The following is a 22,782-nucleotide window of genomic DNA, read 5'->3' on the forward strand; positions in this document are numbered from 1 at the left end:
ATGGTTTGCTGCAATATTAACAAATAGATAAATAATGACGGAGCTCTGATATCAACATAAGATATTATATAATCCAGTCAAGCATAATCTTTCAACGAAAAGTTTCTTTGTCAATATTGTATGAAAAAAAGTGTCTGTGGGGATTTGAACCTGTAGCCTCTCGCTATCAAGGCGAGTATCATACCGCTAGACAATAATGTCAGCAAAATCGCCAGCATACCCATCGATGATATGGCTTCACCCTTGGCGTGGTTGAGCACTTCACATATTTTGCCTCCTCACTCTCCAGCAACCTGTCTCTAGACACGTGTATTAGTAAGGCAAGAACTGTGATGACACCAAATTGGTATGAGTAAATACCATTTTGATCAAGATTGTTAGCACACTGATGTAGGCCTATGGGGCAGTGATACCTGGACTCCAAAACGCATGCCAGTAGCGTCGAATGAATACCTTTCATATACGCTGTCCTACACTATTCTTAGGCATGATATGCCAGGACCCGGCCCCAACAAATGTTGCTTTGAAGCAAAAATATGCTAAGGTATCAGTGCGCTGATCCAGGAATTCGAAATAGAGGGGGCCAAGAGATGGACTTTAACATATGAAGGGTCTAGATCACCTCAGCCTACCATGGTTGGGGCCAAAGTAAAAACATTCAAGATTATATGGCAGGGCCTAAATTTTATTATGATTTTCCTCTTTTCTCCATTAAAAAAAATTGAAACATTTAGAGGTGACGGCCGGCTGCCCCACTTGCATCCGCCACCGCGTATGGTTAGATTTCCAACGGAATACCAGCAAACTGCAGACCTGAAAAAAAAAAAAAACACGTCAGCAGATCGCAGCAACTGGAGGAAGCACATCAAGGCGGACTGTCACAGGAGAGGAGAATGTGCAGGCACTTGTCTTGTTCAACATTTACGGTCTCACCACCAAAAGTAGAATTCACTTGCAGTAACTGCAACAAAGTCTGTGGTTCCAGGATTGAACTATTAAGCCAAGGAGAGTGTTAAATTTTACTCATTATAAACTAGTTCCACTGTTCCATAATTGTGGTTGCTTATATTGTGCGCTCATAAAACAAGTTCAAAATATTAATCCAGCAAACACAAAAATTCTTAAAACCTTCGCGAACGTTGTGGTTAGGTATGTCACAAAATAACGTTCACATAACGTTGCAGGAACGTTCAAACGTTGTGACGTTGTAAATTTAGATGCTTAGTACGTATTTATTTTTCTACAAGATAACGTTTTCAACAACATACTGTAAAGTTATTTTGACGTTTTTATAAAACGTACTATTGTTAGCTGGGAAGATAATTATTTAATGATCTCCACAATTTATAAATATTCTTCAATGTATAATAGCATTTTGAGTATCTAAGTGCTACACGTATATAAACAGTTGATGATTCAGAATGACTCAGCTCTCCAATTGGCAACAAATACAATAATTTAATACCGAGCTCCTCCTTTTCTGCTGTTGGATAGCGTCAAGTTTACGTATTTCGTAAAAATAAAAAATGTCAGGAGGAAAATATTCATCAATAAATTAATTTGATGGTGGTTGAGTAGCCAAGTTATCCAAGATATAATATTGGGTCATCAACCATATCAAAAAGTTTAGAGACTGGAGTAACTTCCTGCGCTGCGCTTCTCGATGGACGAGTTCATATAAAGTGCGAACGATATAATTTTTGATATAATGTATTGCCATAAAATAACAAATAATAGGCTTATGAATAATTTATTAAACGTGGTACATTTTTAACATAACAATCATGTTAACAATTTTCAATCTTCTAATGAATTTATATAGTCAGATTTAGCTTCCCCTAGACATGCTTTAACAAATTAAATGTTAGCACAAAATCCTGTACTACAAAACCGCATAAGACTACTCAACACAGTTTTAACTCACAAGAAAATTTTTTTTTGGGTAAAATTAGGCATGATGATGATCAATATGCCAACGACAGCCTGTTTGATTACTAAGTATGTGCATGTAAATTATATAATAAAAATCAAGCTTTTGATATAATCTATTGCTATAAAATAACAAACAATAGGCCTATGAATAATGTAATATACGTGTGTACATTTTTTTGTAACAACAATTATATTAACAATTTTCAATCTTCTAATGAATTTATATAGTCGGATTTAGCTTCACCTAGTAGCCATGCTTTAGCAAATTAAATGTCCATTATGCACACGGGACCTCAACAGATTAAACGTCTTCATCCGAAAGACGGTGCGCTATCATAACTAGTATTTCAGCCCTTTAGCAGAAATACAAGGAAAGCAGCGACAATAATTGAACCGGGGACCAAGAGATCTCAAAGATTCAGCGCACACACAGTGGCTTCCACCAGTTTTGCCGACTTAGCTGCTCTCTGGTTGGAGATGAGCTTCTTCCCGAGGTTAAGCCCATTTGGGCTTTTATTCGAGGTTTCTCAATAGGTATATATAAAAAGTAAATTCATCACTACAAACGAGTCTCGAAATGTATTATTATATATATATATATTTTTTACAAAACACACTAAAAGTGGCAAAGAAAGAAACAGAGAGAAACCCTAGTCTGATTTCACTTCGTTCCCTTTATCGTTCGTACATTTTTGTTTTTATTCATGATCTTGTTACGGTCTTGTTCATGAATTTGATACGGTTGAATTACGTATAGAATGGCGTGTCACAAACTTCACTTCGTATATATAAGATTGCCTATTATGGAATCTCTGTACACCGATGATGATGACAGTGTAGCGTCACTTACTGCGCGCCATACCTAATTAATTGGCGTCCCATACTCGATTTCTTTTTCTTTTTCGGCTTATTCTGTCTCTAAATTAACTTTCTCGTTGGTGGCGCCGTCCAGAATGAGAAAAATAATAAAAAATAAGAGACTTGTGGCAAGTCTAGGCCAAGCAATGTCTAGGCCTAATAATGTATTCAGGTATTCAGGCATTGCTTGACATGATCATTATCAAACGTACTGTCATATATCTGTCTCTTATACACATCTAGATGTGTATAAGAGACAGCAATAAACCAACCATTTTACTACGGAACTAAGTTGAACATTATAGGCCTATTATTTTCATTACCGTACGGCTTACTTAATCACAATTTTTAACGAATTAGGTTCTCTATTAAATTTAAGGGGGAATGCTTTGCCCTGCCTTCAGAAGAAAAAAAAATCACAGCAAAACAGAAAGACGTCAGTATGACTGGAATATATTTAAATTCTTGGTTCGAACACATGAAACATGAAAACAAAAATATATCAAATTATATTATTTTGAACAGATATTGAATGATTTACGACGGCTGTACGCCTACGATTTCGCTATACGACTAACCGCAAAATACATCACCGACGCCACGATCAGAGACAAGTTGCGTATGTTTTCAGGTTCGTGTTAGTGTGTGTCACGTCAGATGGCAAAGGTCAGGAGTCATGTGAACGGTTTTTCTGGGTATAGGCCAAATGGTAGACCTATAAACAGGCAAAATCATAAGTAGGCCTTGTATATACTATAAAGTCCTACTATACGTACGGAGATTGAGGCTTACATTAGATGGTAGATAATAACCATTGCTAATGCGATAATCACTCTCACCAGTACCATCTTCAAGCCCCCCTCCTCTTATATTTTACAACAAATATTTTAAGCAACACAATATCGTCACAGTGGCCGAAAGCAGCTTGGAATTGGCATAACATATAAGACCTACCAGGGGTGCGCCAGTGGGGGGGGGGGGTCGGAGGGTGATGCACCCCACACTCCTGTCGGCGAGAAAAACCGCAATTCGTCAGGAAAAAAAAAAATTCTATGGATATTCTACATTAGTAGACTCTACATTATCTATTTACAAAATCGATTAAATAAGCCTTGAAAACCCTCATATTGAACTACTTTCGGGATTTGGGTGACGCCACCCGACCACGCCGACTTTGCTCGCGTCGGGGACATCGGCACCCCCGTCGGGTAAATCCTGGCGCCACCCCTGAGACCCATCGAAACTGATAGTTCGAATACAATTATGAAGAAAAAATCAACAGTTCACCCCGGCCTGTTCGAGGCCCCTCTGATTATTATTATCTTATCCAAGAACACTTGTTCAACGTCTACTACTGTACCAACTAACAAAGTATATTAAAACAAAGCTAACGCTCTAATTCGAGACTTAAACCCCAAGACCATCCAAAAGTGGTCTGGAATTTAATTTAACAACTGTAACAGTGCCTGAGTTAATAGAAATTGATGAGACACACCACCGAGCAGAAATAAGCTCACTTTTCCACAGGAAATAATCAAGATGAGCACTGAAGACCACAAGAGGCGTTCGTACCTGGAGTCACGGGGCATAGACTCGGGAAATTATAAGGTCTACTTGACTCAATTAATGTAAAGTGAACTTTTACTTGTCATGTTTGTTTTTTTTATCATTTAATATCACATAAATACATGGTATGTGATGTATGCAAGGTGAAACTGACATCCTAGATTAATCTATCTAAAGTAAAAATTATAAACATTCTTTGTTGGCCTCTGTATGACCGATCGTAAAATTAAAATTGCATTTGTATCCTCTTCACGACAAGACAAGAATTGAATTAGTAAATTTACGTTGACCTCAATATCCATTGACGACCCTGATTAAAAAAGGTTAGGCCTATCTTCTTTTTTTTTATCGTGTTACTGTCAAAAAAAGTAATAACTTTATGAATGGATTGTATTTCTTGCTATGGTCTGTTCCTAGGGGCGGTTTTAGAGGGGACTCCCCCCCCCCCCGCACCAGCATGCACGTTTTTTATGACTGAAATAATAGCCTAGTAAGTCACTGGTCTAGATTAAAACTGATATTAATGTCATCAACCACACGGACGTGCGTCATTAGGGGACCAACTTTCATATGGTAGGGCTCGGCAGTTACGTAGTGATACTCTAGATTATTTTAGATTATGATTTTGCGGGCATACGTCTCATGACTCAAGGTAACGGACGCCTCTAAAATAAACTAGATGATCTTTTCAGTGTTCGTTTTGATTAGGCCTATATCCTCCAATAGAAAATGTTCACTTGTTGTGTCTCATAAATTTCCAATACCCCAGGCACTGTTGCGGTTTTTATTGGCTATCAACTTCATTTCCTTCAAATTAAATAGTTAATGGTTTATTTTCATAATTATAGCCTAGTTAAGTTACGTTTTATGTGTTTCGTCGAAAAATTTAAATTCAATTGAAGCTCTACTGGGCATCTTACCAATGGACGCAGATGACCCTTTACTGGAAATTGCTGCTTTCAATGTCACTTCATCAATTTTGTTAAAATTTTGTTTTGAGAACAGCATAATAAAATATCATGGAATATTTGATTTAATGGACTACAAAAACAGCATATGAAATACTGTTTATGGATTGTCATGTTTTAAGGGGAGATAGGTTGTTTAAAATAGACATAGAAGGACGAATGGAAGGGGAAAATCCAAGAGGAGGGAATTGAAGAGGATAGGAATAATAGGCAATCTTAAGGATAAAAGGCCGTATGTGTAAAATGAAGACAAGAAAGAGGGGACAGACGCCTGTGGGAGAGCTGGCAGCCAGGAGCCAAAACCTAGGACTGGCCTGACGGCAGAAAACTAAAGAAGTCAAAATATATTATATAATTAATAAAAATAGAAAAGATGAGACTACATTTTAATCTCGGATTAATACTTTAGACGGCAGATGAAAGATCTGAGTCTTTTAGATCTTAGATTTGTGCGTAGCGGCGTTCAGAGCCATATATATATAAAGAGTTGCGACATTCCGCTCCTCCTCGGTTTTCGAAAGTCACGTGGTATACACCGTCCATTTTTGTGTCCAAATCTTCCTGATGAACACATACAAAGTATATGAGTTAGGTATATTACCAAGTATTTTCACATTTTTAATTGTGTTTATGATGTTATTACTTAATTAATAACTATTTAATATCAAAAGCGTGATTAGAATTTATCTTTAGAATTCGAATACTTGCGCGTGTTCACGCGAGCTTGATAATTAAATGCGAATTACATGATGGCCTAGTTCAGACTAGGTGGATAAACCCGGCTCAACTCACCGGCGGGTTTATCCACCTGCCAGTCTGAACTAGGTGGCTTATCTCAAGCCGGGCTGTGTTCCTATAGTAACTAGGCCTGGCGCACCAACGTGTTTAACTTTTCTAAGCCCGGCTTTAATCGTTGTGGGGGTCTTGCATTGACTTCGGGTGACGAAATGATCAATCAGCATTCAATTACGTACGCTGTGAGCGAGAGTACGTTTCGCGAGCAATATTTTGAAACACGTTTCCTGGTTACGGTTCATTATTATGCAAATTCTTGCCTGGCTAAACCCGCTAGTCTGAACGCCCGGCAAAGTTATGCCGGGCTTAACGTTGAGCCGGGCTTAACTCAAGCCTGGCTTATCTCCAAGCCTGAACGTAGCCGTAATTACATAGAAATTATAATTTGAACGCGGATCGCGTTGGACACAGAATGGCTTTTAAATTCTCAATGTCGCAACTCTTTCTATCTAATGGCTCTGGCGGCGTTTCATAAGCAGCGCCCTCAAGCCAATATTTACGGTTGCCCACAGAAACCTGTACTGTAATGAATTGTGATGTATTTAGGCCTAGGCCCCCTAGTTTACTTCCTTAGTCTTAAAAGGGCCTAAATATTCTAAATATTATATTATAGAAATGCAGTCACTGAAATGATGGACGTCCAAGAAAGCCCCGAACAAGTGGGCGAAATTTTAGTAAAGGTAAGAAGTAATATTTATCATTTGTTAGGCCTGCTAGCTAGCTTACCTAGTAGCTAGCCTATCGTTGTGGGGGTCTAGCCTAGTGTAGGCCTAGTGGCCTACTACTACTAGGCCTAGGCTAGGTCTACTACTACTACTACTACTACTACTACTACTACTACTACTACTACTACTACTACTACTACTACTAACTAGGCCTAGGGTATGTTTTACAGGGTGTCACAGTCCAAAAGATCAGCAGCAGAAGAGATTGTCTTCCGGTTTAGCCTACCAAACTCCTAGGCCTAGCCTAGGTAGGCCTATCTAGACTAGCCTAGGCCCTAGTGTTAGGCCTAAGCCTAGGCCTATGTCTACTTAGTTGCTAGGGTAGCCCTGGCATACTAGCCTACCTAGGCGCCTAGCTTCTATCTGGTCCACTACTTCTTTGGCTTCTGCGGAACATTCAGCATTAATGTAACACAATAGCTAGAGATACAGTACCGTATTTCTAGGCCTCCCTACCTAGGCCTACATCAATTTGCTAATTAACAAAAGAATAATTTAAGTGTATTATTTTCTATCCTCGTTTCCTTTAGGTACAAGAAGACCTACAGCAGCTGAAAGATCATCTTCTGCAAGCAAACACACGGGATGGTGCTAACAAAGAAATTGTTGATATCAGGGCTCTAGAGAATGCTATTGCAAAAACAGAATTTGGGATTAAAGTAAGAACACATTTTTTTTGTCACTTGTTTGGTTATGTATACACACTTTCACAACTCACAGGTAAAGTTTTTGATGTTTGTTATATCTGTCTAAATGAAAATAATGAAATATGTTTATGAAAGCAATAGACACATTCAGCAATGTTTGTTTACAACCGGTCACAGTACGATCAGTGTTAAAGTATGGGAAAGGGTAATGTTATGGTGTCGAAAAAATTTGCCTACGATTAACGTGAGAAATATCTGGCGAAAGTCACTACGATTGTTCAAAATAGTGTTTATTTACTTATTCTAGCGTTCAATGTGCTTTGTATGCTTTTCAATTTATGTGATCCTTCGTAAACCTAAGCTAGAACCTAACCTAGAAATCATAGCATGTCAAAATTGCAGTTCATGGATCGAATACCCTCGTACATACCTAAACAGGCCGTAGAAATGCAGGACCCTAGTCCTAACATTTCTCAAAAAATTTCAATGTTTGGGGGTAGCATCTCTTGGATCATTAGCAAAATCATCATGGAAAAACTCTCAATTTCAATTTCCAATCAATTTTGGTATAGTTACTGGCATTCCAACCAACATATTCAACTTTGGATATGTGCTTTACAGCACTAACACACCGAAGAATCCACGCATTTTCGTATTACCGAGCGTCGCTCGCACTGCATGTTTACAATTGATACCCACCATACGTCACATGACCAACCGAGCTGAATGTGGCTTATGAATTTCTGGAACAATGGGGATCTTACAGCCATTCCAGGGATCTTGTACCACAGTCCTGCAGTTTGCAGGTTGAAGAGAACTCTTGATATTTTTTGCAGTTGATAAAGAAGAATTTTATCCATCCCAAGTTGGTATTTTAAATTAGAAACTAAAAAATATACAAATTATACAATCAATTATGTTTTACCATTCACAGGCCAGGTCGGAGCAGATTTTAAATGTGGTCAACAACAGGGTCACAACACTGCCCTCTGTAGATACCAAAGGCAAAGTCGGTGAGATTGTCAGCAAACAGTAAGTGCATGCATAATCCATCAATACTAAATTCTCACAATTTGTGCTTTTATATGTAGTCAAAATTATTGTTTAATGATGTTTGTAATATATTTTAAATATTGTGACCAACATAATGTCATCATCATCATCATCATCATCATCATCACCATCATCATCATCATCACCATCACCATTATTATTATTATTATTATTATTATTATTATTATTTTTTGTTTTACCAGAGAAACATTATGGGATCTGACGTCATCAGATTTCTCCAACCGCAAGCCAGCTGTTGGATCATATACAAGGTTTTGATATATTTTAGTGATATTTTCTACAATTCAAATTATCGTGGATGTTGGTTTGGCAGAAAAAAAAAGCACCGTCAGAGTCAATATACATGCTCACACTATGGTGTTCAAAAGTCTGCAAAAAGTAGTAGATTACCATGTAATATTAAACTAATTTGATTATCTACCATACACTAAACTATATATATAAAATTTTTTTTTTTCAGACGTGCCCTACCTCGATATACTGCCATAGAGCCAACTGGGGCTGGTGGGCCTTTTGGACCATCACCAGGACAGCAGGTAAATGAGTTACCTGTGACTTTTGATATGTAATAATCAAAAGAATTGTATACAAATGGACTACCCATTGGATATCTTTACCTTGGTCCCCCAAAATAATGTACTTAAACATGTGTTTGTGGGACAAGCATGTGTTCCTGACCTTGGTCAATTTTAAAGTTTGACTGGCACTCTATAATAAATAAATAAATATAAAAAAGGTTTGTTGTTGTAGGCTGTTGGTAAAGTTACGATATTAATTTTTTAATTCAGGTGTTTAACTAGTAATTTATATTGTTATAGTTATTGATTATTATTTTTATAATTATTTATATTTTGCAGGCTAAATTCACTTATAACATGAAGGCATTACATGACCCATTTAGCACACAGAACAGAAAATTAGTGAATGAAAACTATGGAATTTCCCTTCCACTTATTGTTGAACGGAGACAAAACAAGGTAAGTGATGTTAATAGCAAAGTGTGCATAGTTTGCACACACATTTTGAATTGTTGCTACAAAATTGTTTTAAATCCAGACTGTTGACAGAGGTACAGAGTGAGTGTGTAAACAATAATCTCTTAAGTTCTTCTGTAAAAAGCTCCGTATTGTACATTCCTTAAACTGAAAGAAGTATCGGACCCAGATCTAAGTTTTACCCAGGCCACACCCACTTAGCAGCCTGTTAAATGACCTCATCTTTTTTGCAATAATTAAATAAAACCAATCTTACATTGGTAATGTTTTTGAAATGTTATTATTTTATTTGTTATTAAAACTTGTAACAATTTTTAATTGTTATTTCATTCAATTCTGTTTAAAGGTTCCTCTGCAAAAACCAGTTACAGGATCAAATGTTGAACACCTTGCAGTTCTGCCACGAGCAAACCGTGTTGATCCACAAGTAAGAATAAACTTTAAGCCTACTTCTACCTCGTATCATAACTATTGCTTGTAAAGCTTTTCTCGCATTGTAATATAATGTGCAGTAGTTAGATTTATATAGCGTTTTATACCGAAATGGTCTCAAAGCGCTTGAGGTGTGGATTAGCTCTTACAGTAAACTTGCTTCTACACTAAGGGTCTCTTCGTTTCTTGTGTCTTACCTACGTGGTAAACTGGTGCCAACTGCTCACTACTTTTGTCTGTCCACAACAGGGGCTGAATGAACCAGTACACTGGGGTAACCCCCTACTCATCTTGATTGATGTGCTTGGTTCTTTAAAGTGCACATGTGCCAATTTGTGTACACTGGGCCTACGATTTATAGTCGTTTTCTGAGAAGCCAATATTATGGCTACGTTGTGGCGCTCCAGTATTAACCGCTTGGCCATCCAACTCGCCTTTCGTTCATATTGATACTTCATTTATCACGATTATATTTTGTTATCTGTTACAGCTCATTCCTCCACCCATTTCAGAGAAAGATGCAGGCAAGGGAATCTTGAGCCTTATTGAACGAGGGCTCATTCCACCAGCAGCAGAGTTGACCCTTGACCCTAATCCTGTTCGAAACAAGGTAGTAACTTTGTTTAGTCCTGAAGAAAAGAAGGAGCACAAGAATCTAAAAAGTGGGGGTAAGAATATAAGAAGTTATAGTAAAGTTCTAGTAAGGGGAAGAAGAATGTAAAAAGTGTGGGTAGGAATTTAAGAAGTAGCGTAGGAGTATAATAACCAAGGATACAAATCTAAGAAATAGAAAAAAAAATTATTCTGATATACCTTAGCAAAAGTGTTCAAGGGGTGGACTTGGCAGGACAGTTCACTGGTGCATGATATGATATAAATATAAAATATCAAAACTGGACTTGCTTGGTACTGGCAACTTGAGATTTGTTTGAGACTTGAGACTATTTTGAGGCTTGCCATCCCAAAACTAGTGTACTGTCACTGGATGTTACTCTAAGTAGGCAGTATTGTACACTTTAGTACAGAGGAGCTGTAATACTTTTACTCATAACTTTCGAAATAGTAGGTGATTCCAGCTATTATTTTAAAAATCATTATGTGGAGAATATGAATTCTTGTTTTATTCACTAATGCTGGTTTTTGGCATGACAGGCCCCATTTTAAGCAAACCAAACTTAAGGCCAGCTTTTTTTTTTCCAAGTGTAAATGTAATCTACAAAACAGGTGACAAAAATTGACCACAATCAATATTGTACTAATTGAAAAAATATGACCCAACAAATAATGAATTGTGAGTAATGTTTATTAAGTAACTACTGTAAATATATTTTTTAGATGCAAGCCAAGTTTTAACGTCTGTGAAGCTGGATCTTTATACACCTGTGAAGCCACCTCCAGACTCACCACCTGTGATGCAGTCACGACTGAGCCAGCCTAGAGCTGAGTCTGAAGACCATGAGAGCATGTGGGCCCAGTCAACCCCAAGGGCACCATCCACAAAATCTGTACGCTCACTTGTACCTGTGAAAAATAAAGAACCATTTGTAAGTAATTATCTGTCGTCTGCTTAAAAAGGGCAGGGTTTTACTATTATGAGGTGATTGCGTCTGCGCTACAAAATAATAGCACCTTCTACAACACTGTCATCGACATATTCACATTCATAGACATACTGTAAAAGTAGACATGACCCCCTTTCAGATAGATGTTGCTGCAATGTTACGGTAATCATGACATCATGATTGCTAGCCTACAAAAATTAAAAGGGGTTCTCTCACTTCATTGTGTCACTAGTTTGCAGCCATGAAATCGGTCATTATTGCGACATAGCTATATTTGGTTTTTTATTTTAAATGTTTTGCTTCCCCCCCCCCTTTTTTTTGCTGTTGAACGTTAACAAATACTTTACAGTCCCACTGACAACGAAGATGAATGACAGCGTAAAGAGTGAAAAATTTAAGAACTCATGCACAATCGCTTTTAAATTTAACTGGGCTTTGTTTATTAGTTATGTTTCAGTGAGCAAGCCGGCTTACCCTTTCAGACAGAGCAAAGCTGTAACAATTAACACAGTGTTGTGACAATATTACTAGGATGCTTAATGGTCTAAAATAAGACATCAACCCTTTTCCAACAGAAACCCATGTTGGTATCCTTACCGCAATATTGATTGTGGTATTGCAGCTCTGAAAGGGGATATGTATAATAATAATTATATTAAATATCTAAGGTAGACTTTGTCTCAACCAGTTCAGCTTCTCTTATGTACCAATTTCTCTAGTTTAATTTTCTTGTGTAGTATTCTGATCCTTTTTCATTATGATCTTGCTTCAGCCTCCACCAACGACTCCAGCCAGTGAGTTCAAACACCTACATCATAGGTTTCCCATCCAGCACGGCAAAGCGCGCGAAAACTCAAAGGATTTCTCAGTGTTCAAACAGCACTACTGCCTATCTTGGGGAAACATCAGTACCACTTTGAAACTCTTAGAGAAGTTATTGACGGCTTATGCAGTACCGTTAGCATTTGTAAATGGTGATAGGTATGAAAATATTTATTTATCATATTCATAATTATTAAAATCATTATTGTGGTTTGTAGATAAAGTTGTTGATATAGAGTACCTCTGATTTTTACCATGTTTTTATCTTTCATCGTCCTGAATTTTCAGGTTATTAATTTGTAATTTTTTACGTTCTCTGATTAGACTTATTTCTTACTCTATTGCCAACTTGAATATAATAATTTTTTCAGGCTTGCAGACCTTGCATTAGAATATGAACTAGAAAAAGACCCGTCAATTCCGGAATTACTATCGGTCATTATCAACAAAGACGATGTTGAGGCACTCATCCGGCGACCGGGTCGCCGCTACCTGGGTCCGAATGGTGATCGTGTAGCAGCGACCAAGATCCAATCAACATGGCGTCGGTATAAGGACAGAATGGCCTATCTGGAGTATCGCCGGAAGAAGTGGGCTGCAGGTGTGATTGCGATATCATGGATTATGAACGTGAAGATGTCCAAGATCCGCAAGAATCTCAAGGCCACAAGAAAACACGAACTAGCAAACTTCAAAGTCCGATCAGAGGTAGGATGAAGTATATGAAGCTTATGTAACTTATCAATTTTTGTTGTCATTTGTGACAATAAATATTTGAATCTAATTATTAAGTTTAATCAACTGGCAATTATTCATACTAAAACTTGAGTTACTTAATTATACTTATACATATATATTAATGCTTACGGAAAACACCATGTAGACAGTTCTGAAAAGAACTGTTGTTAGTTTAGAATAGAAGTTTTGATTGAGTTGCTTCAATCGTCTTCAGGAGAATAATATCTGTGAAGACGATTGAAACAACTCAATCGAAACGTTGAGACATTCCCAACTAACTACAGTTATTTTTAGAACTATCTATGTGGTGTGCTGCAAACATTAATATACTGTATATTATTACTTCGTCATGCAAATCTTCAAACAATATTTTATACTTACCTGTATACATTTACAATTTAATATACAAATACAATTTAATATTTAAATTGCATAATAAAGTTTATACCTTTCTTACCTAGAACCAGGTTAATTTTTTTTCCCAATTATCAGATGCATAAAGAATTTTGTTCCTACATCTTTGTGTAGACCCTTAAATTGAATGGTAATTAATTTAATAATTTTTAAAGCTCTTTTTTAATATCGCCTTTTTCATTGCATTTTATTATTTCCCTGTGCACATTTTTGTTGTACATTAACTCCTACCTTCAGTCGTTACTTCCAGTAATTTGGTGCTGTGCATTTTATTTTGTTTCATAGCAACTAAAGAAATCTTGGAGTAAATTGAATCAGTCACGGAGAACAGTCATTCACTTGCCCTCCCTCGGATACTCCAAGAAGATCCGAGAAGGTATCAATGAGTTCAATATTCGGCAAAATCTACAGATGGCCAGGCTCTGTGATCTAAAAGGTAAAGGCCGCATAAATTGATGGTGTTGGTAATTATAGTGGTAATGATGTTAGTAGTAATGGTGATAGTGATGATGATAAATATAATTATGATAAGTCAGGTGACGACCGGCAAAAAAAAAATGATGATGGAAATTTTTGCTGTTCTATTAATTTTTTCCAACTTTTTCGAAAATGAAATTTTTTCGAAATGAACTTATTACTTTTTCTTGTAGATGAAAATGTTGATGTGATCTACATATCCCCTGTCACCATCAATGATGAGATTCTTCAGTACTACAATAAATTATTGGGCCTGAAAAATGCTGTAGATTCTGGCAATGTTGAGAACCAGATGAATGTGTCAAATAGGTTTAAGGTTATCATCCCAGAGGCCATCAACAGTTTTCCAGTAAGTTTTAATCCATCCATTCACAAGATAAGTGTGAATCTACCAATGTTAATTTAACAAAATGCCCAGTGAAATTAACTTTTTAAATTTAAAAACTAAGTCATTTCCCTCATTTTCTTCAGAGCCATAGTATGTGTTTAGCCTCTTACCTAAAGTACAGCCCAAGAGCTTTGAAGAGGATTGAGAATCTGATTGCTGGTACAGAAGCCTACATTGTTCCTGGTGCTATGCATAAGGATGATTTGACCATTTCTGAAATTCTAGGTATTAAATCTGATTTCATTTATCATTTAAAATGATAACTGATGAAAAATTCATCTGATTTACTTCAAAGGAATAACCTTTTTATGGAAATGCATGCTTAGGTTCAGTGGTGGCAGAGGCTGAGACATTTCCTCATGTATAATAGTAACTTGCCTATCCAAATAACGTTATTTTAATTGCCAATCCCTAATATTGTGTCTATAAAAGCACAATTTGGGTCATGCTAAGCCATACATACTCTCACACTCTCTAATCGGTCCTTTGGCTTGACCCTGTCTGACATTTCGGACCCATGTCGGTAAATTTCAGGGACCTCCACTGCTTTAAAGTTGTGTAATTTCTGTCAATACTTCCTTGGTAGAGGGATCATCATCACATGCACCCCTTCTGTACTCACTATTATCTACAAAGTATGATATCATTCATACATTAAGTAAGTCAGTTTCTTGGGATAGTCACGTGTCATTCATAAAAATAATGATTCATCACTGTATCCTATGCCAAAACTTTTTGTTCACCTATCTGCAGGCGTTCCTATCCTGGGTACCGAACCGGAAGTAGCGCACCTGTACTCCACAAAATCTGGTTCCAAGAGAGTGTTTGCTAGTGCTCAAGTGGATGTTCCTCCTTCTGATTATGATGTCTACCATCTTCAACAGGTAAAGTGATTTCATAACCTCCGTGACGTCATTGCATTGGAGCAGCTGTAGCTTCCTATCCAATCTCAGTGTTTTGGAATAGAATCCTGTTCTATACTAAGATTTCTACTGGGTGCCTAAATTCAACCCACATACATTAAACAAAGTAGATGACCATGAATAATCATTTAAAAAGCAGTTTACTGTCATTAGCCGTGGAAAGTATAACCATATGCATTAACTGGTACTGTTGCATAGCTATTTCATCTGCTGAGTACAACTTGCAAGCCGAAAACCTTGCCAAATTCCATTGTATATTTGTGGCAAAGACAAGCCAAAACAGTCACTCGTCGCAAAAATCGATTTTGAGTTATTAATACAGGTTTAGAGAGTAAAATAATAGCTATAAAATGGTAAAAAAATCATTCAAGTCGGACATTTCATTATGAAGTTACAAGCATTTAACCACACAGCTGTTTAAAGATTTCAGGCATTTCTCATGCAGAAACTATCTTTAAATTCTTAAAAATTATTTTTTAACATTGAAAATGGGGAAAATAACAGCATAGAATGATGTGTAGATATATAAAGGTTAGTTTAGTGCAGTAAAATAGATTTTTTAAAATTTGACATCCCAGCATGTTTTGGCCATTTTCTCTGAAACAAGATTTGCGACGAGTGACTGGTTTGGCTTGTCTTTGCCACATTTAATAGTGAACTGTTCTGCAAATGATAGGTAGGGTAGGTAGTGGCAAGGCAGTTTGAAAAGTAAAAGACAAAGCCTATTCTTAGTACCTCTATGATTATTCTAATTGTTCATTTTCATAATTAATATTTATTAAGTAACTTGCACTTTTTTGCGCAATGATGGAATGTTCATGGAGAGAGTACTGGGGTGGATATGCTTAATGAAAGGCATAATACTCAAAGTAGTTTTGTGCTTTTGTTAAAACTTGTTAGATTCATGAGAGTTTAGCTCAACTTGTCACCGAGAATTTAGACGTGAAGCGCTACTTGTTCAAACTTGATGATGAAGTTGATGGAAGGGGAATTGCTTACTGTGATGTCACTCCCAACCTGAGGTGCCATGCATGGGCTCAGAAAGAAGCAGAGAGATATGGAGAGAAATGGAAGAAAAAGTGGGCACAGGTGAGAAACATTGCATTTATAGGATTTAAGTAATTTGGAGGTACATGGTGCAATTAGATACTGAGGTCACAGATATCCCTGATGTTCGTACCTTTACCTTCACTATCAATTTATATTATACAAATATTAACTTGTTATGATCTGAATGGTGAAATCTACTGTCCCACCGCTATAGATTTCACCATTCCTTAAATCTTGAGCAGACAATTTTGTTTTATAAGCCTCATACATAAATTCTATGAGGCCTAAAAAAAGTAATGTAATGTGTACCTACCTAGTTGGCCCAGGCCTACTTCCTAGGCCTAGGCGGTCATATCTCTTTAGTCATTTAACACCAAGTTTGGTGGTAGGTATCACTGGTGCATAAAATGCACGTAAATTAATACAAGGGTCCCAAGTTTCCCAGAACCGGAAATTGGGACGGCCTCAGCTGCCCTCCCGCAACCAAGCAAGAATCTCCTAGAAATGAACCAATTTCGCTGCAAATTCATAATGATGCATTTTTTCACTGCTTTATTATCAATATTCTCACGGAAGTCAGAGCCGTTGGGTATCACTATGTGCAACAAAATTAAATTAAATGTATTCAGAAAGTTGATTAACCAGATCATTAGTGGATTCAACGGAGGGGGAAACCAGCCCGGGCCTTCTAAATATTTCAAAATTATGAACGTGTAGTTTTTAAAAATGTTTTTTTGACTTATTTTATTATCATTTCCAACAGGAAGCAGCTTATATTAAGATACATGCGGAAATACCTGATATTCTTGTCAAGCACTCTCATCCCGTCAACACCAGTGTCTTCCCAACATGGCAGAAGTTCCTGGAAGCATTCCTTAGCCAAGGTAAAATGTGGCTGTCGTGTAGTTGCTCCCAAACCTGTTCGTCAGAAGTCAGATTGAAAAAACATAAAAACAAAAAAAAAATAAAATAAATAAAATTTTAATATCATCAGAGCTCTTGTCAGTATTTTAACAAGAAAACTATTACAAGTTCAGGAAAAGGGCTTGGAAACTTTCAATCACAGTGAATTATTAAATGCTGTGCTGTAAATCACCTTTTGTCTTTTTTATAATATTTTTGCAGGTGGTGTTATTGAGGCCTGTCCTCCCTCAGAAAGTGTCACAGCTTTGAGAGTTAACATGCTGATTGAACCCACTGGCAAAGTCGTGCTCCTCTCATCCGGTGACCAGATCCATGCCGAGACTCCCTTCAACTGCTGGGGTGTGTCTGTACCTCAGTCGTCCGTGGAACCAGAAGAGCTTAACAACGTTTGTTACAGAGTAGGGCGTAGTTGTCATCAACGGGGTGTTGTTGGTTACTTGGCTGTCGACTTTGTAACTTTCATTGATCCAAGATCGGTGAGTTTGTGTGAATGATGATAATGATATAAGAATGTTCCGATGGCGTTTTTCATCAGGAAAAATAATAACATGTTGTCATACTGAATACTCAGTAGGTTCCCAAATGCTTGCAGAAAAAATGTTGCAAGTGATTCACGTGGGAACCAAATCCAGGACCTCCAGATAACTAGCCTGGTGAACCCAGGACCTCCAGATAACTAGCCTGGTGAACCCAGGACCTCCAGATAACTAGGCTGGTGAACCCAGGACCTCCAGATAACTAGCCTGGTGAACCCAGGACCTCCAGATAACTAGCGTGGTGAACCCAGGACCTCCAGATAACTAGCCTGGTGAACCCAGGACCTCCAGATAACTAGCCTGGTGTCTTAACCACTCAACACCGAGCTTGCGCTTGGTGGTTAGGGATGAATCCGATCCCCAAGTAGTAGTGGGTATTGCAATTCTATTCCGATGGCATTTTTCGTCAGGAGAAATAACAATTGATATTTGCCCAACATGATGTGCTATCGTACTGAATGCTCAGTATGTTCCCAAATGCTCATAATGAATTGATGAACTATTGTAGTAACAAAAAGTGGTACTGATTATGTTACGGATTAAATGATAAAAATAAATAATAATATTTATTTGGACTTGCACTTTTACATCAGTGGCACACTTTGAAAAACAAAGGTGCGTCCGAAACACAAAACTTAAAGACAAAAGATTACAAGATACATCAAATTACAAGAATAACTAAGACTTAAAACTAACCCAAAACAGCTAAAATATTTCCCTTTCTCCCTCCTCCTCCTTCCCTGAAGATTCAAATGTTACCCCTCCCTACAACTAAAAAGAAAAAAACTGAGCAAAACTTACCACTTGTTTGCAGAAACAATACTCTAAGTTATTATTATTCCTTCTATTATTCCCTCCCCAAACAATGCATTTACCCCTTCCCCTTAAAAACCTAAACAGCATTAAAAATAGTAATACAGGAAAGAAAACAACTAAATGAAATTGAAAACAGAGGTGAACTATATAGCAGTACTATCAATATTTGAATTTGAAATTATGATAATTAGTAATTATTTGTTGTTTAGATGGAGCAAAAGCTGTGGGCTGTAGACTTGAATCTATGGTACGATGACAGCCTTGCAATGACCAATATGATGCTGTACTTGACTGGGGGTAAAATTGACTGCAACAACTGGACCTTAGATGTACCACCTCAAAAGAAGGAGGTCAAGAAGAGGAGAAGGGGAATGCCAGAGGAACCCGAAAATGAAGTAAGTAAATGAAGCAAAAGGATCAAAATATATGTCTACTGTACTTTCATAATATTTCTTGCTAGTTTTCCTTCTCTGCAATGATGTACAATACCTTTCCATATGTGGCACACACAAACCAAACCAGTCACTTGTTTGCAAAAATCGATTTTGAGTTATTAATACCCAGGCAGGGTTGAAGAGTAAAATAAGAGCTATAAAATAGTAAAAAAATTATTCAAGTCCGACATTTCCATATGAAGTTACAAGCTTTTAAACATACAGCTGTTTAAAGAACAATATATGAGAAATCAGCCTTAAAGTTTATGATTTTGGGAATTTCTCATGCAGAAACTACAGTATCATCTAATCCTTAAAAAGTGTTGTTTTAATGATGTATAGATATATAAAGGTTAGTTCAGTGCAATAAAATAGATTTTTTTAAATTTGACATTCCAGCATGTTTTGGCCATTTTCTCTGAAACACGATTTGCAACGAGTAACTTGTTTGGCTTGTCTTTGCCACATATTAATTCTTTGTTACAATTTTCAGGCAGACTTAAAAATCCAACAGTTATCTAACCTTTCAGAACAACTTTGTGCTTTGACCTTTTTTCTACTGTAATTGGCGCATTATGAATTTGTATTACTGTATCGTGGTTTGAAGGTATGCATGTAACAATAATAATATATGCTTTTGGTACACCTCATAGATGGTTCTGGAAAGAATTGTTTTTGTTGAGTGTTTTGAAGTTGAGTTGTTACAATAATCCATTAGAAGAATAATATCTGCAGAGGATCCCAACAGGGAAATATGATCTGCAGAGGATCCCAACAGGGAAATACGATTTGAGGAGTGAAGTTCGCTGTTGGTAATCCGTGGCAGATCCAGAAATGCAAAATAGAGGGCGCTCGGGGAGATACTTTCACAGATGGAGGATCTATACCACCTCAGCCCCACCATGGTTGGAGCTGAGATAAGAAAAATTGTGATTATGGCACCTCTAGATGGCAGGAAATTGCACTCTTAGACTTAAAATTTGAATATCTCCATTTAAAAAAAAATTTGAACAATTTAGGGAACCCCCTTGAATCCGCCATTGGTAGTAGTAGTAGTTAAGCTGGTGGCATTCCCGAGCCACAATGGCTTTCCAGAGGTTTCTCTCATTCATTCATCGATTGGTGGAAAATTATTTTTATTGAGCATGTATTAATAATTGTATTGTGTTCTTGTTGAGGTACATTAACTTCTTTTTATATCCTAGGAGGAAAAAATAACAAGTCGTTATGCCGTAATGAGTACTCGATTAAGGCATACAAATTTAGCAGTGGTGCATTACAGCGTGTTCTTCCAAATGTGCCGTGCTCACGGCATTGGATTTGACATTAAGGTGAGGAATAGTGGTGATAATTGATCATATTTTTAAAAACATAATTTACACATTTTTTTTTAGTTATTAAATAGCAGCTTTGTAAAATAACCATGTCTATTTTAGTGAGTACTATCTGACAAAAAAAAAAACATGATTGTTGCGTGAAAGAGAAAGAGGACGTCTGCATGGTAGCAGATGCATGGCCGACTCTTTCATTATTAAATAGGATGTTTTTACTTGAAGGAAAATTGACAGTAGTTTTAGTTATCCTTAATAAATAATAATAGTAAGGGTATTTCCATTCCAAAAAAAGAATTCACCTTAATTAATGCAAGAATATGATGTTTATGATATTGATAATGAACAATAGGAAAGTAATGATGGTGAACATACAGATATTCATGATAAAATACTACCGTAATGATGGATTGTTACTGCAATGGTGAACTGTAATGAACTATTTTTAATCACCTTTCCAGGAACGTCAGGGCAGTGTATTCACCTTGATTGACAGCTTCAAGCGTGAGGTGATGGGAATGTTGACGGTCGGTGATCAATTGCAGAGTGCCCTCGCATCATTCGCCCGCAATCTGTCAATTATACACCAGGAGATCTCTGCCCCTAACATGCAGGGCGAGACAAACTTTAAGGTACAGTATATTATTATAAATTGGAGCTTTGTAGCTAGTTGGTTATTGTTGGGCTATGTGAAGTACACTTAAACATCTTAGAAAGAACTGCTCAAGGCGGTGATTCCCCTCGTCATACAATACGGAATCAGTCATCCACCAGTGGCAGATCCAGGAATTTGAAATACAGGGGCTCAGGTAGGGACTTTCGCAGATGAAGTGTCTAGACCTCTCAGAATTTGAATATAATTTTCTTTTCCCTCCATTTTTTTTAAATTGTGAAAAATTTAGGAGATGCCTCCCCCTTCCCTTTGAATTTTCCAGTGTGCACAATGAGCAACCTCCACTCTCATATTATGTAGTAGTTGCACTCCATATTTATATATATAATTTTTTTTTTTTTTTCCCACTGTAGGATGTTATCCATGATATTGAGGGAATTCTTGGTACCACAATCCAGAATGTTGACCGTGCAAGAGAGGAGTCTGAGGCTGTTCAGGATGTTGACTAATGCGTCTTTCCGTAAACTCACAGCTTATAACAAATGATACCGTACTGTATTACCAAAGATCTAAACCCAGTTGCCCTTTCAGTTCATTATAAGAATATTTTTATTTATTGTAAGCAAATATATTAAAAGCTTGTGATATAATGTGTTAGTTTTTAGTGGTGTCCAGCTGAATAAGCCTAACTAGGTTGAGTGCAATTCCTATACACCATTCTATCGGGCATATTGTGAAAGAGTGCCACCAACGTCTGAAGACTCGCAACTTTTAACTGGGGGGACATCCAGCAGAGCAGCAATAGTAAAACAACCAAAAACACTGAAGGTTTTATGCATCGCTATGAAAAGACTAGGCTACATGAAAGAAAGCCATGCACCTGTCGCATACAGTTGAACTTGCCTAAGTCAAATCCAAAATGGCATTGAAAAATTGTTTGACTTAGATAAAATTTGACTTACGGATTGTTATTTAATGGAAAAACAAAAGTTTAGCATGTAAAATAAGATCTACTTAGAAATTATTCTTCTTAGGCAAAGTGGACTTAGCAAGTTTAACTGTATGTATAAACATTGGTATCTAAGTGAAATGCCTCTGGATATCTTCCAGCGTTTGATGCCATGTTCTTCCAAATTTTTATTTCAATTTTGGCGAAAATGGTGTACAGTATATACATACATTTCACATTCACTATTAATATAATAATAAAGTATAAGATGTATTGGGGTTTTTTTTTCTTTTTTTTTTATAAATCATTACATATATTTCTTAATTTCTGTTTTACAAAATTGTATTTTTACAATGCTTGTATATACTCCGTATATTTTTATGGTAGAAATTTATATTTTGATGTGCTCTCATCCCCACCTACACAATTAAAAATGACCACAAATACCATGGACTGCTTAACACTACAGACAACACTGAGCAAACTGAAGATGGTTTGCTTGTGTTTAGCAAGTTAGTAATTAAAGGTAATGAGTTTTTCATTCCACATTATTTATTCCAAAAATGTTCGTATACTTTTCAGATAAATGTAAGGAGTCTTCCTATACTAATAGGGTGCTTTTTAATATTTATTATTCAATACCACCTTCCAGTACATTTTTTTTTCCTGTTTGATTTCCAATGAAATTCCAAAAATAATTTTTGTACTGTATAAATTTTTTTTTTTTGTCAAATAACCTAAAAATAAATCTTGTAATATGTGAAATGGATATTTATTGTGTCTTCTGTAATAAGTGATCTGTGACAGACCTTT

The 22,782-nt window shown here is 36.7% G+C and overlaps 1 protein-coding gene across 2 annotated transcripts; it reads left to right on the forward strand.

The window, feature by feature from the left end:
- The first annotated feature begins 6,627 nt into the window (after positions 1-6,627).
- LOC117122573 (IQ domain-containing protein H-like) lies at positions 6,628-22,727 on the forward strand. 2 transcript variants are annotated; one of them, XM_033268187.1, is made up of 22 exons: positions 6,628-6,799; positions 7,375-7,503; positions 8,426-8,523; positions 8,748-8,816; positions 9,026-9,101; positions 9,423-9,542; positions 9,907-9,987; positions 10,483-10,660; positions 11,328-11,536; positions 12,327-12,535; positions 12,748-13,084; positions 13,814-13,964; positions 14,179-14,354; positions 14,477-14,618; positions 15,147-15,277; positions 16,217-16,405; positions 17,130-17,250; positions 17,492-17,766; positions 18,852-19,037; positions 20,282-20,407; positions 20,869-21,039; positions 21,434-22,727. In XM_033268187.1, the coding sequence occupies exons 1-22, from the start codon at positions 6,749-6,751 to the stop codon at positions 21,527-21,529; spliced, it is 3,321 nt and encodes a 1,106-aa protein (XP_033124078.1). In that variant the 5' UTR covers positions 6,628-6,748; the 3' UTR covers positions 21,530-22,727. The 2 variants fall into 2 exon arrangements, with proteins under 2 accessions (XP_033124078.1, XP_033124079.1); XM_033268188.1 differs by lacking the exon at positions 8,748-8,816.
- The last annotated feature ends 55 nt before the right edge of the window (positions 22,728-22,782 follow it).

This window comes from Anneissia japonica, unplaced genomic scaffold (genome assembly GCF_011630105.1).
Source record: "Anneissia japonica isolate Jap-2015-1 unplaced genomic scaffold, ASM1163010v1 scaffold1889_len2455224_cov183, whole genome shotgun sequence".
In the NCBI taxonomy this organism is placed as follows: Eukaryota; Metazoa; Echinodermata; class Crinoidea; order Comatulida; family Comatulidae; genus Anneissia; species Anneissia japonica.

Excerpts from the sequence above, each read along its gene's own strand:
- LOC117122573 (XM_033268187.1), top strand. The coding sequence starts at position 6,749 with ATGATGGACGTCCAAGAAAGCCCCGAACAAGTGGGCGAAATTTTAGTA. Across the intron at positions 9,543-9,906 it reads TTGAACGGAGACAAAACAAG|GTTCCTCTGCAAAAACCAGT; the intron begins GTAAGTGATGTT and ends TTCTGTTTAAAG. Across the intron at positions 13,085-13,813 it reads ACTTCAAAGTCCGATCAGAG|CAACTAAAGAAATCTTGGAG; the intron begins GTAGGATGAAGT and ends TTTGTTTCATAG.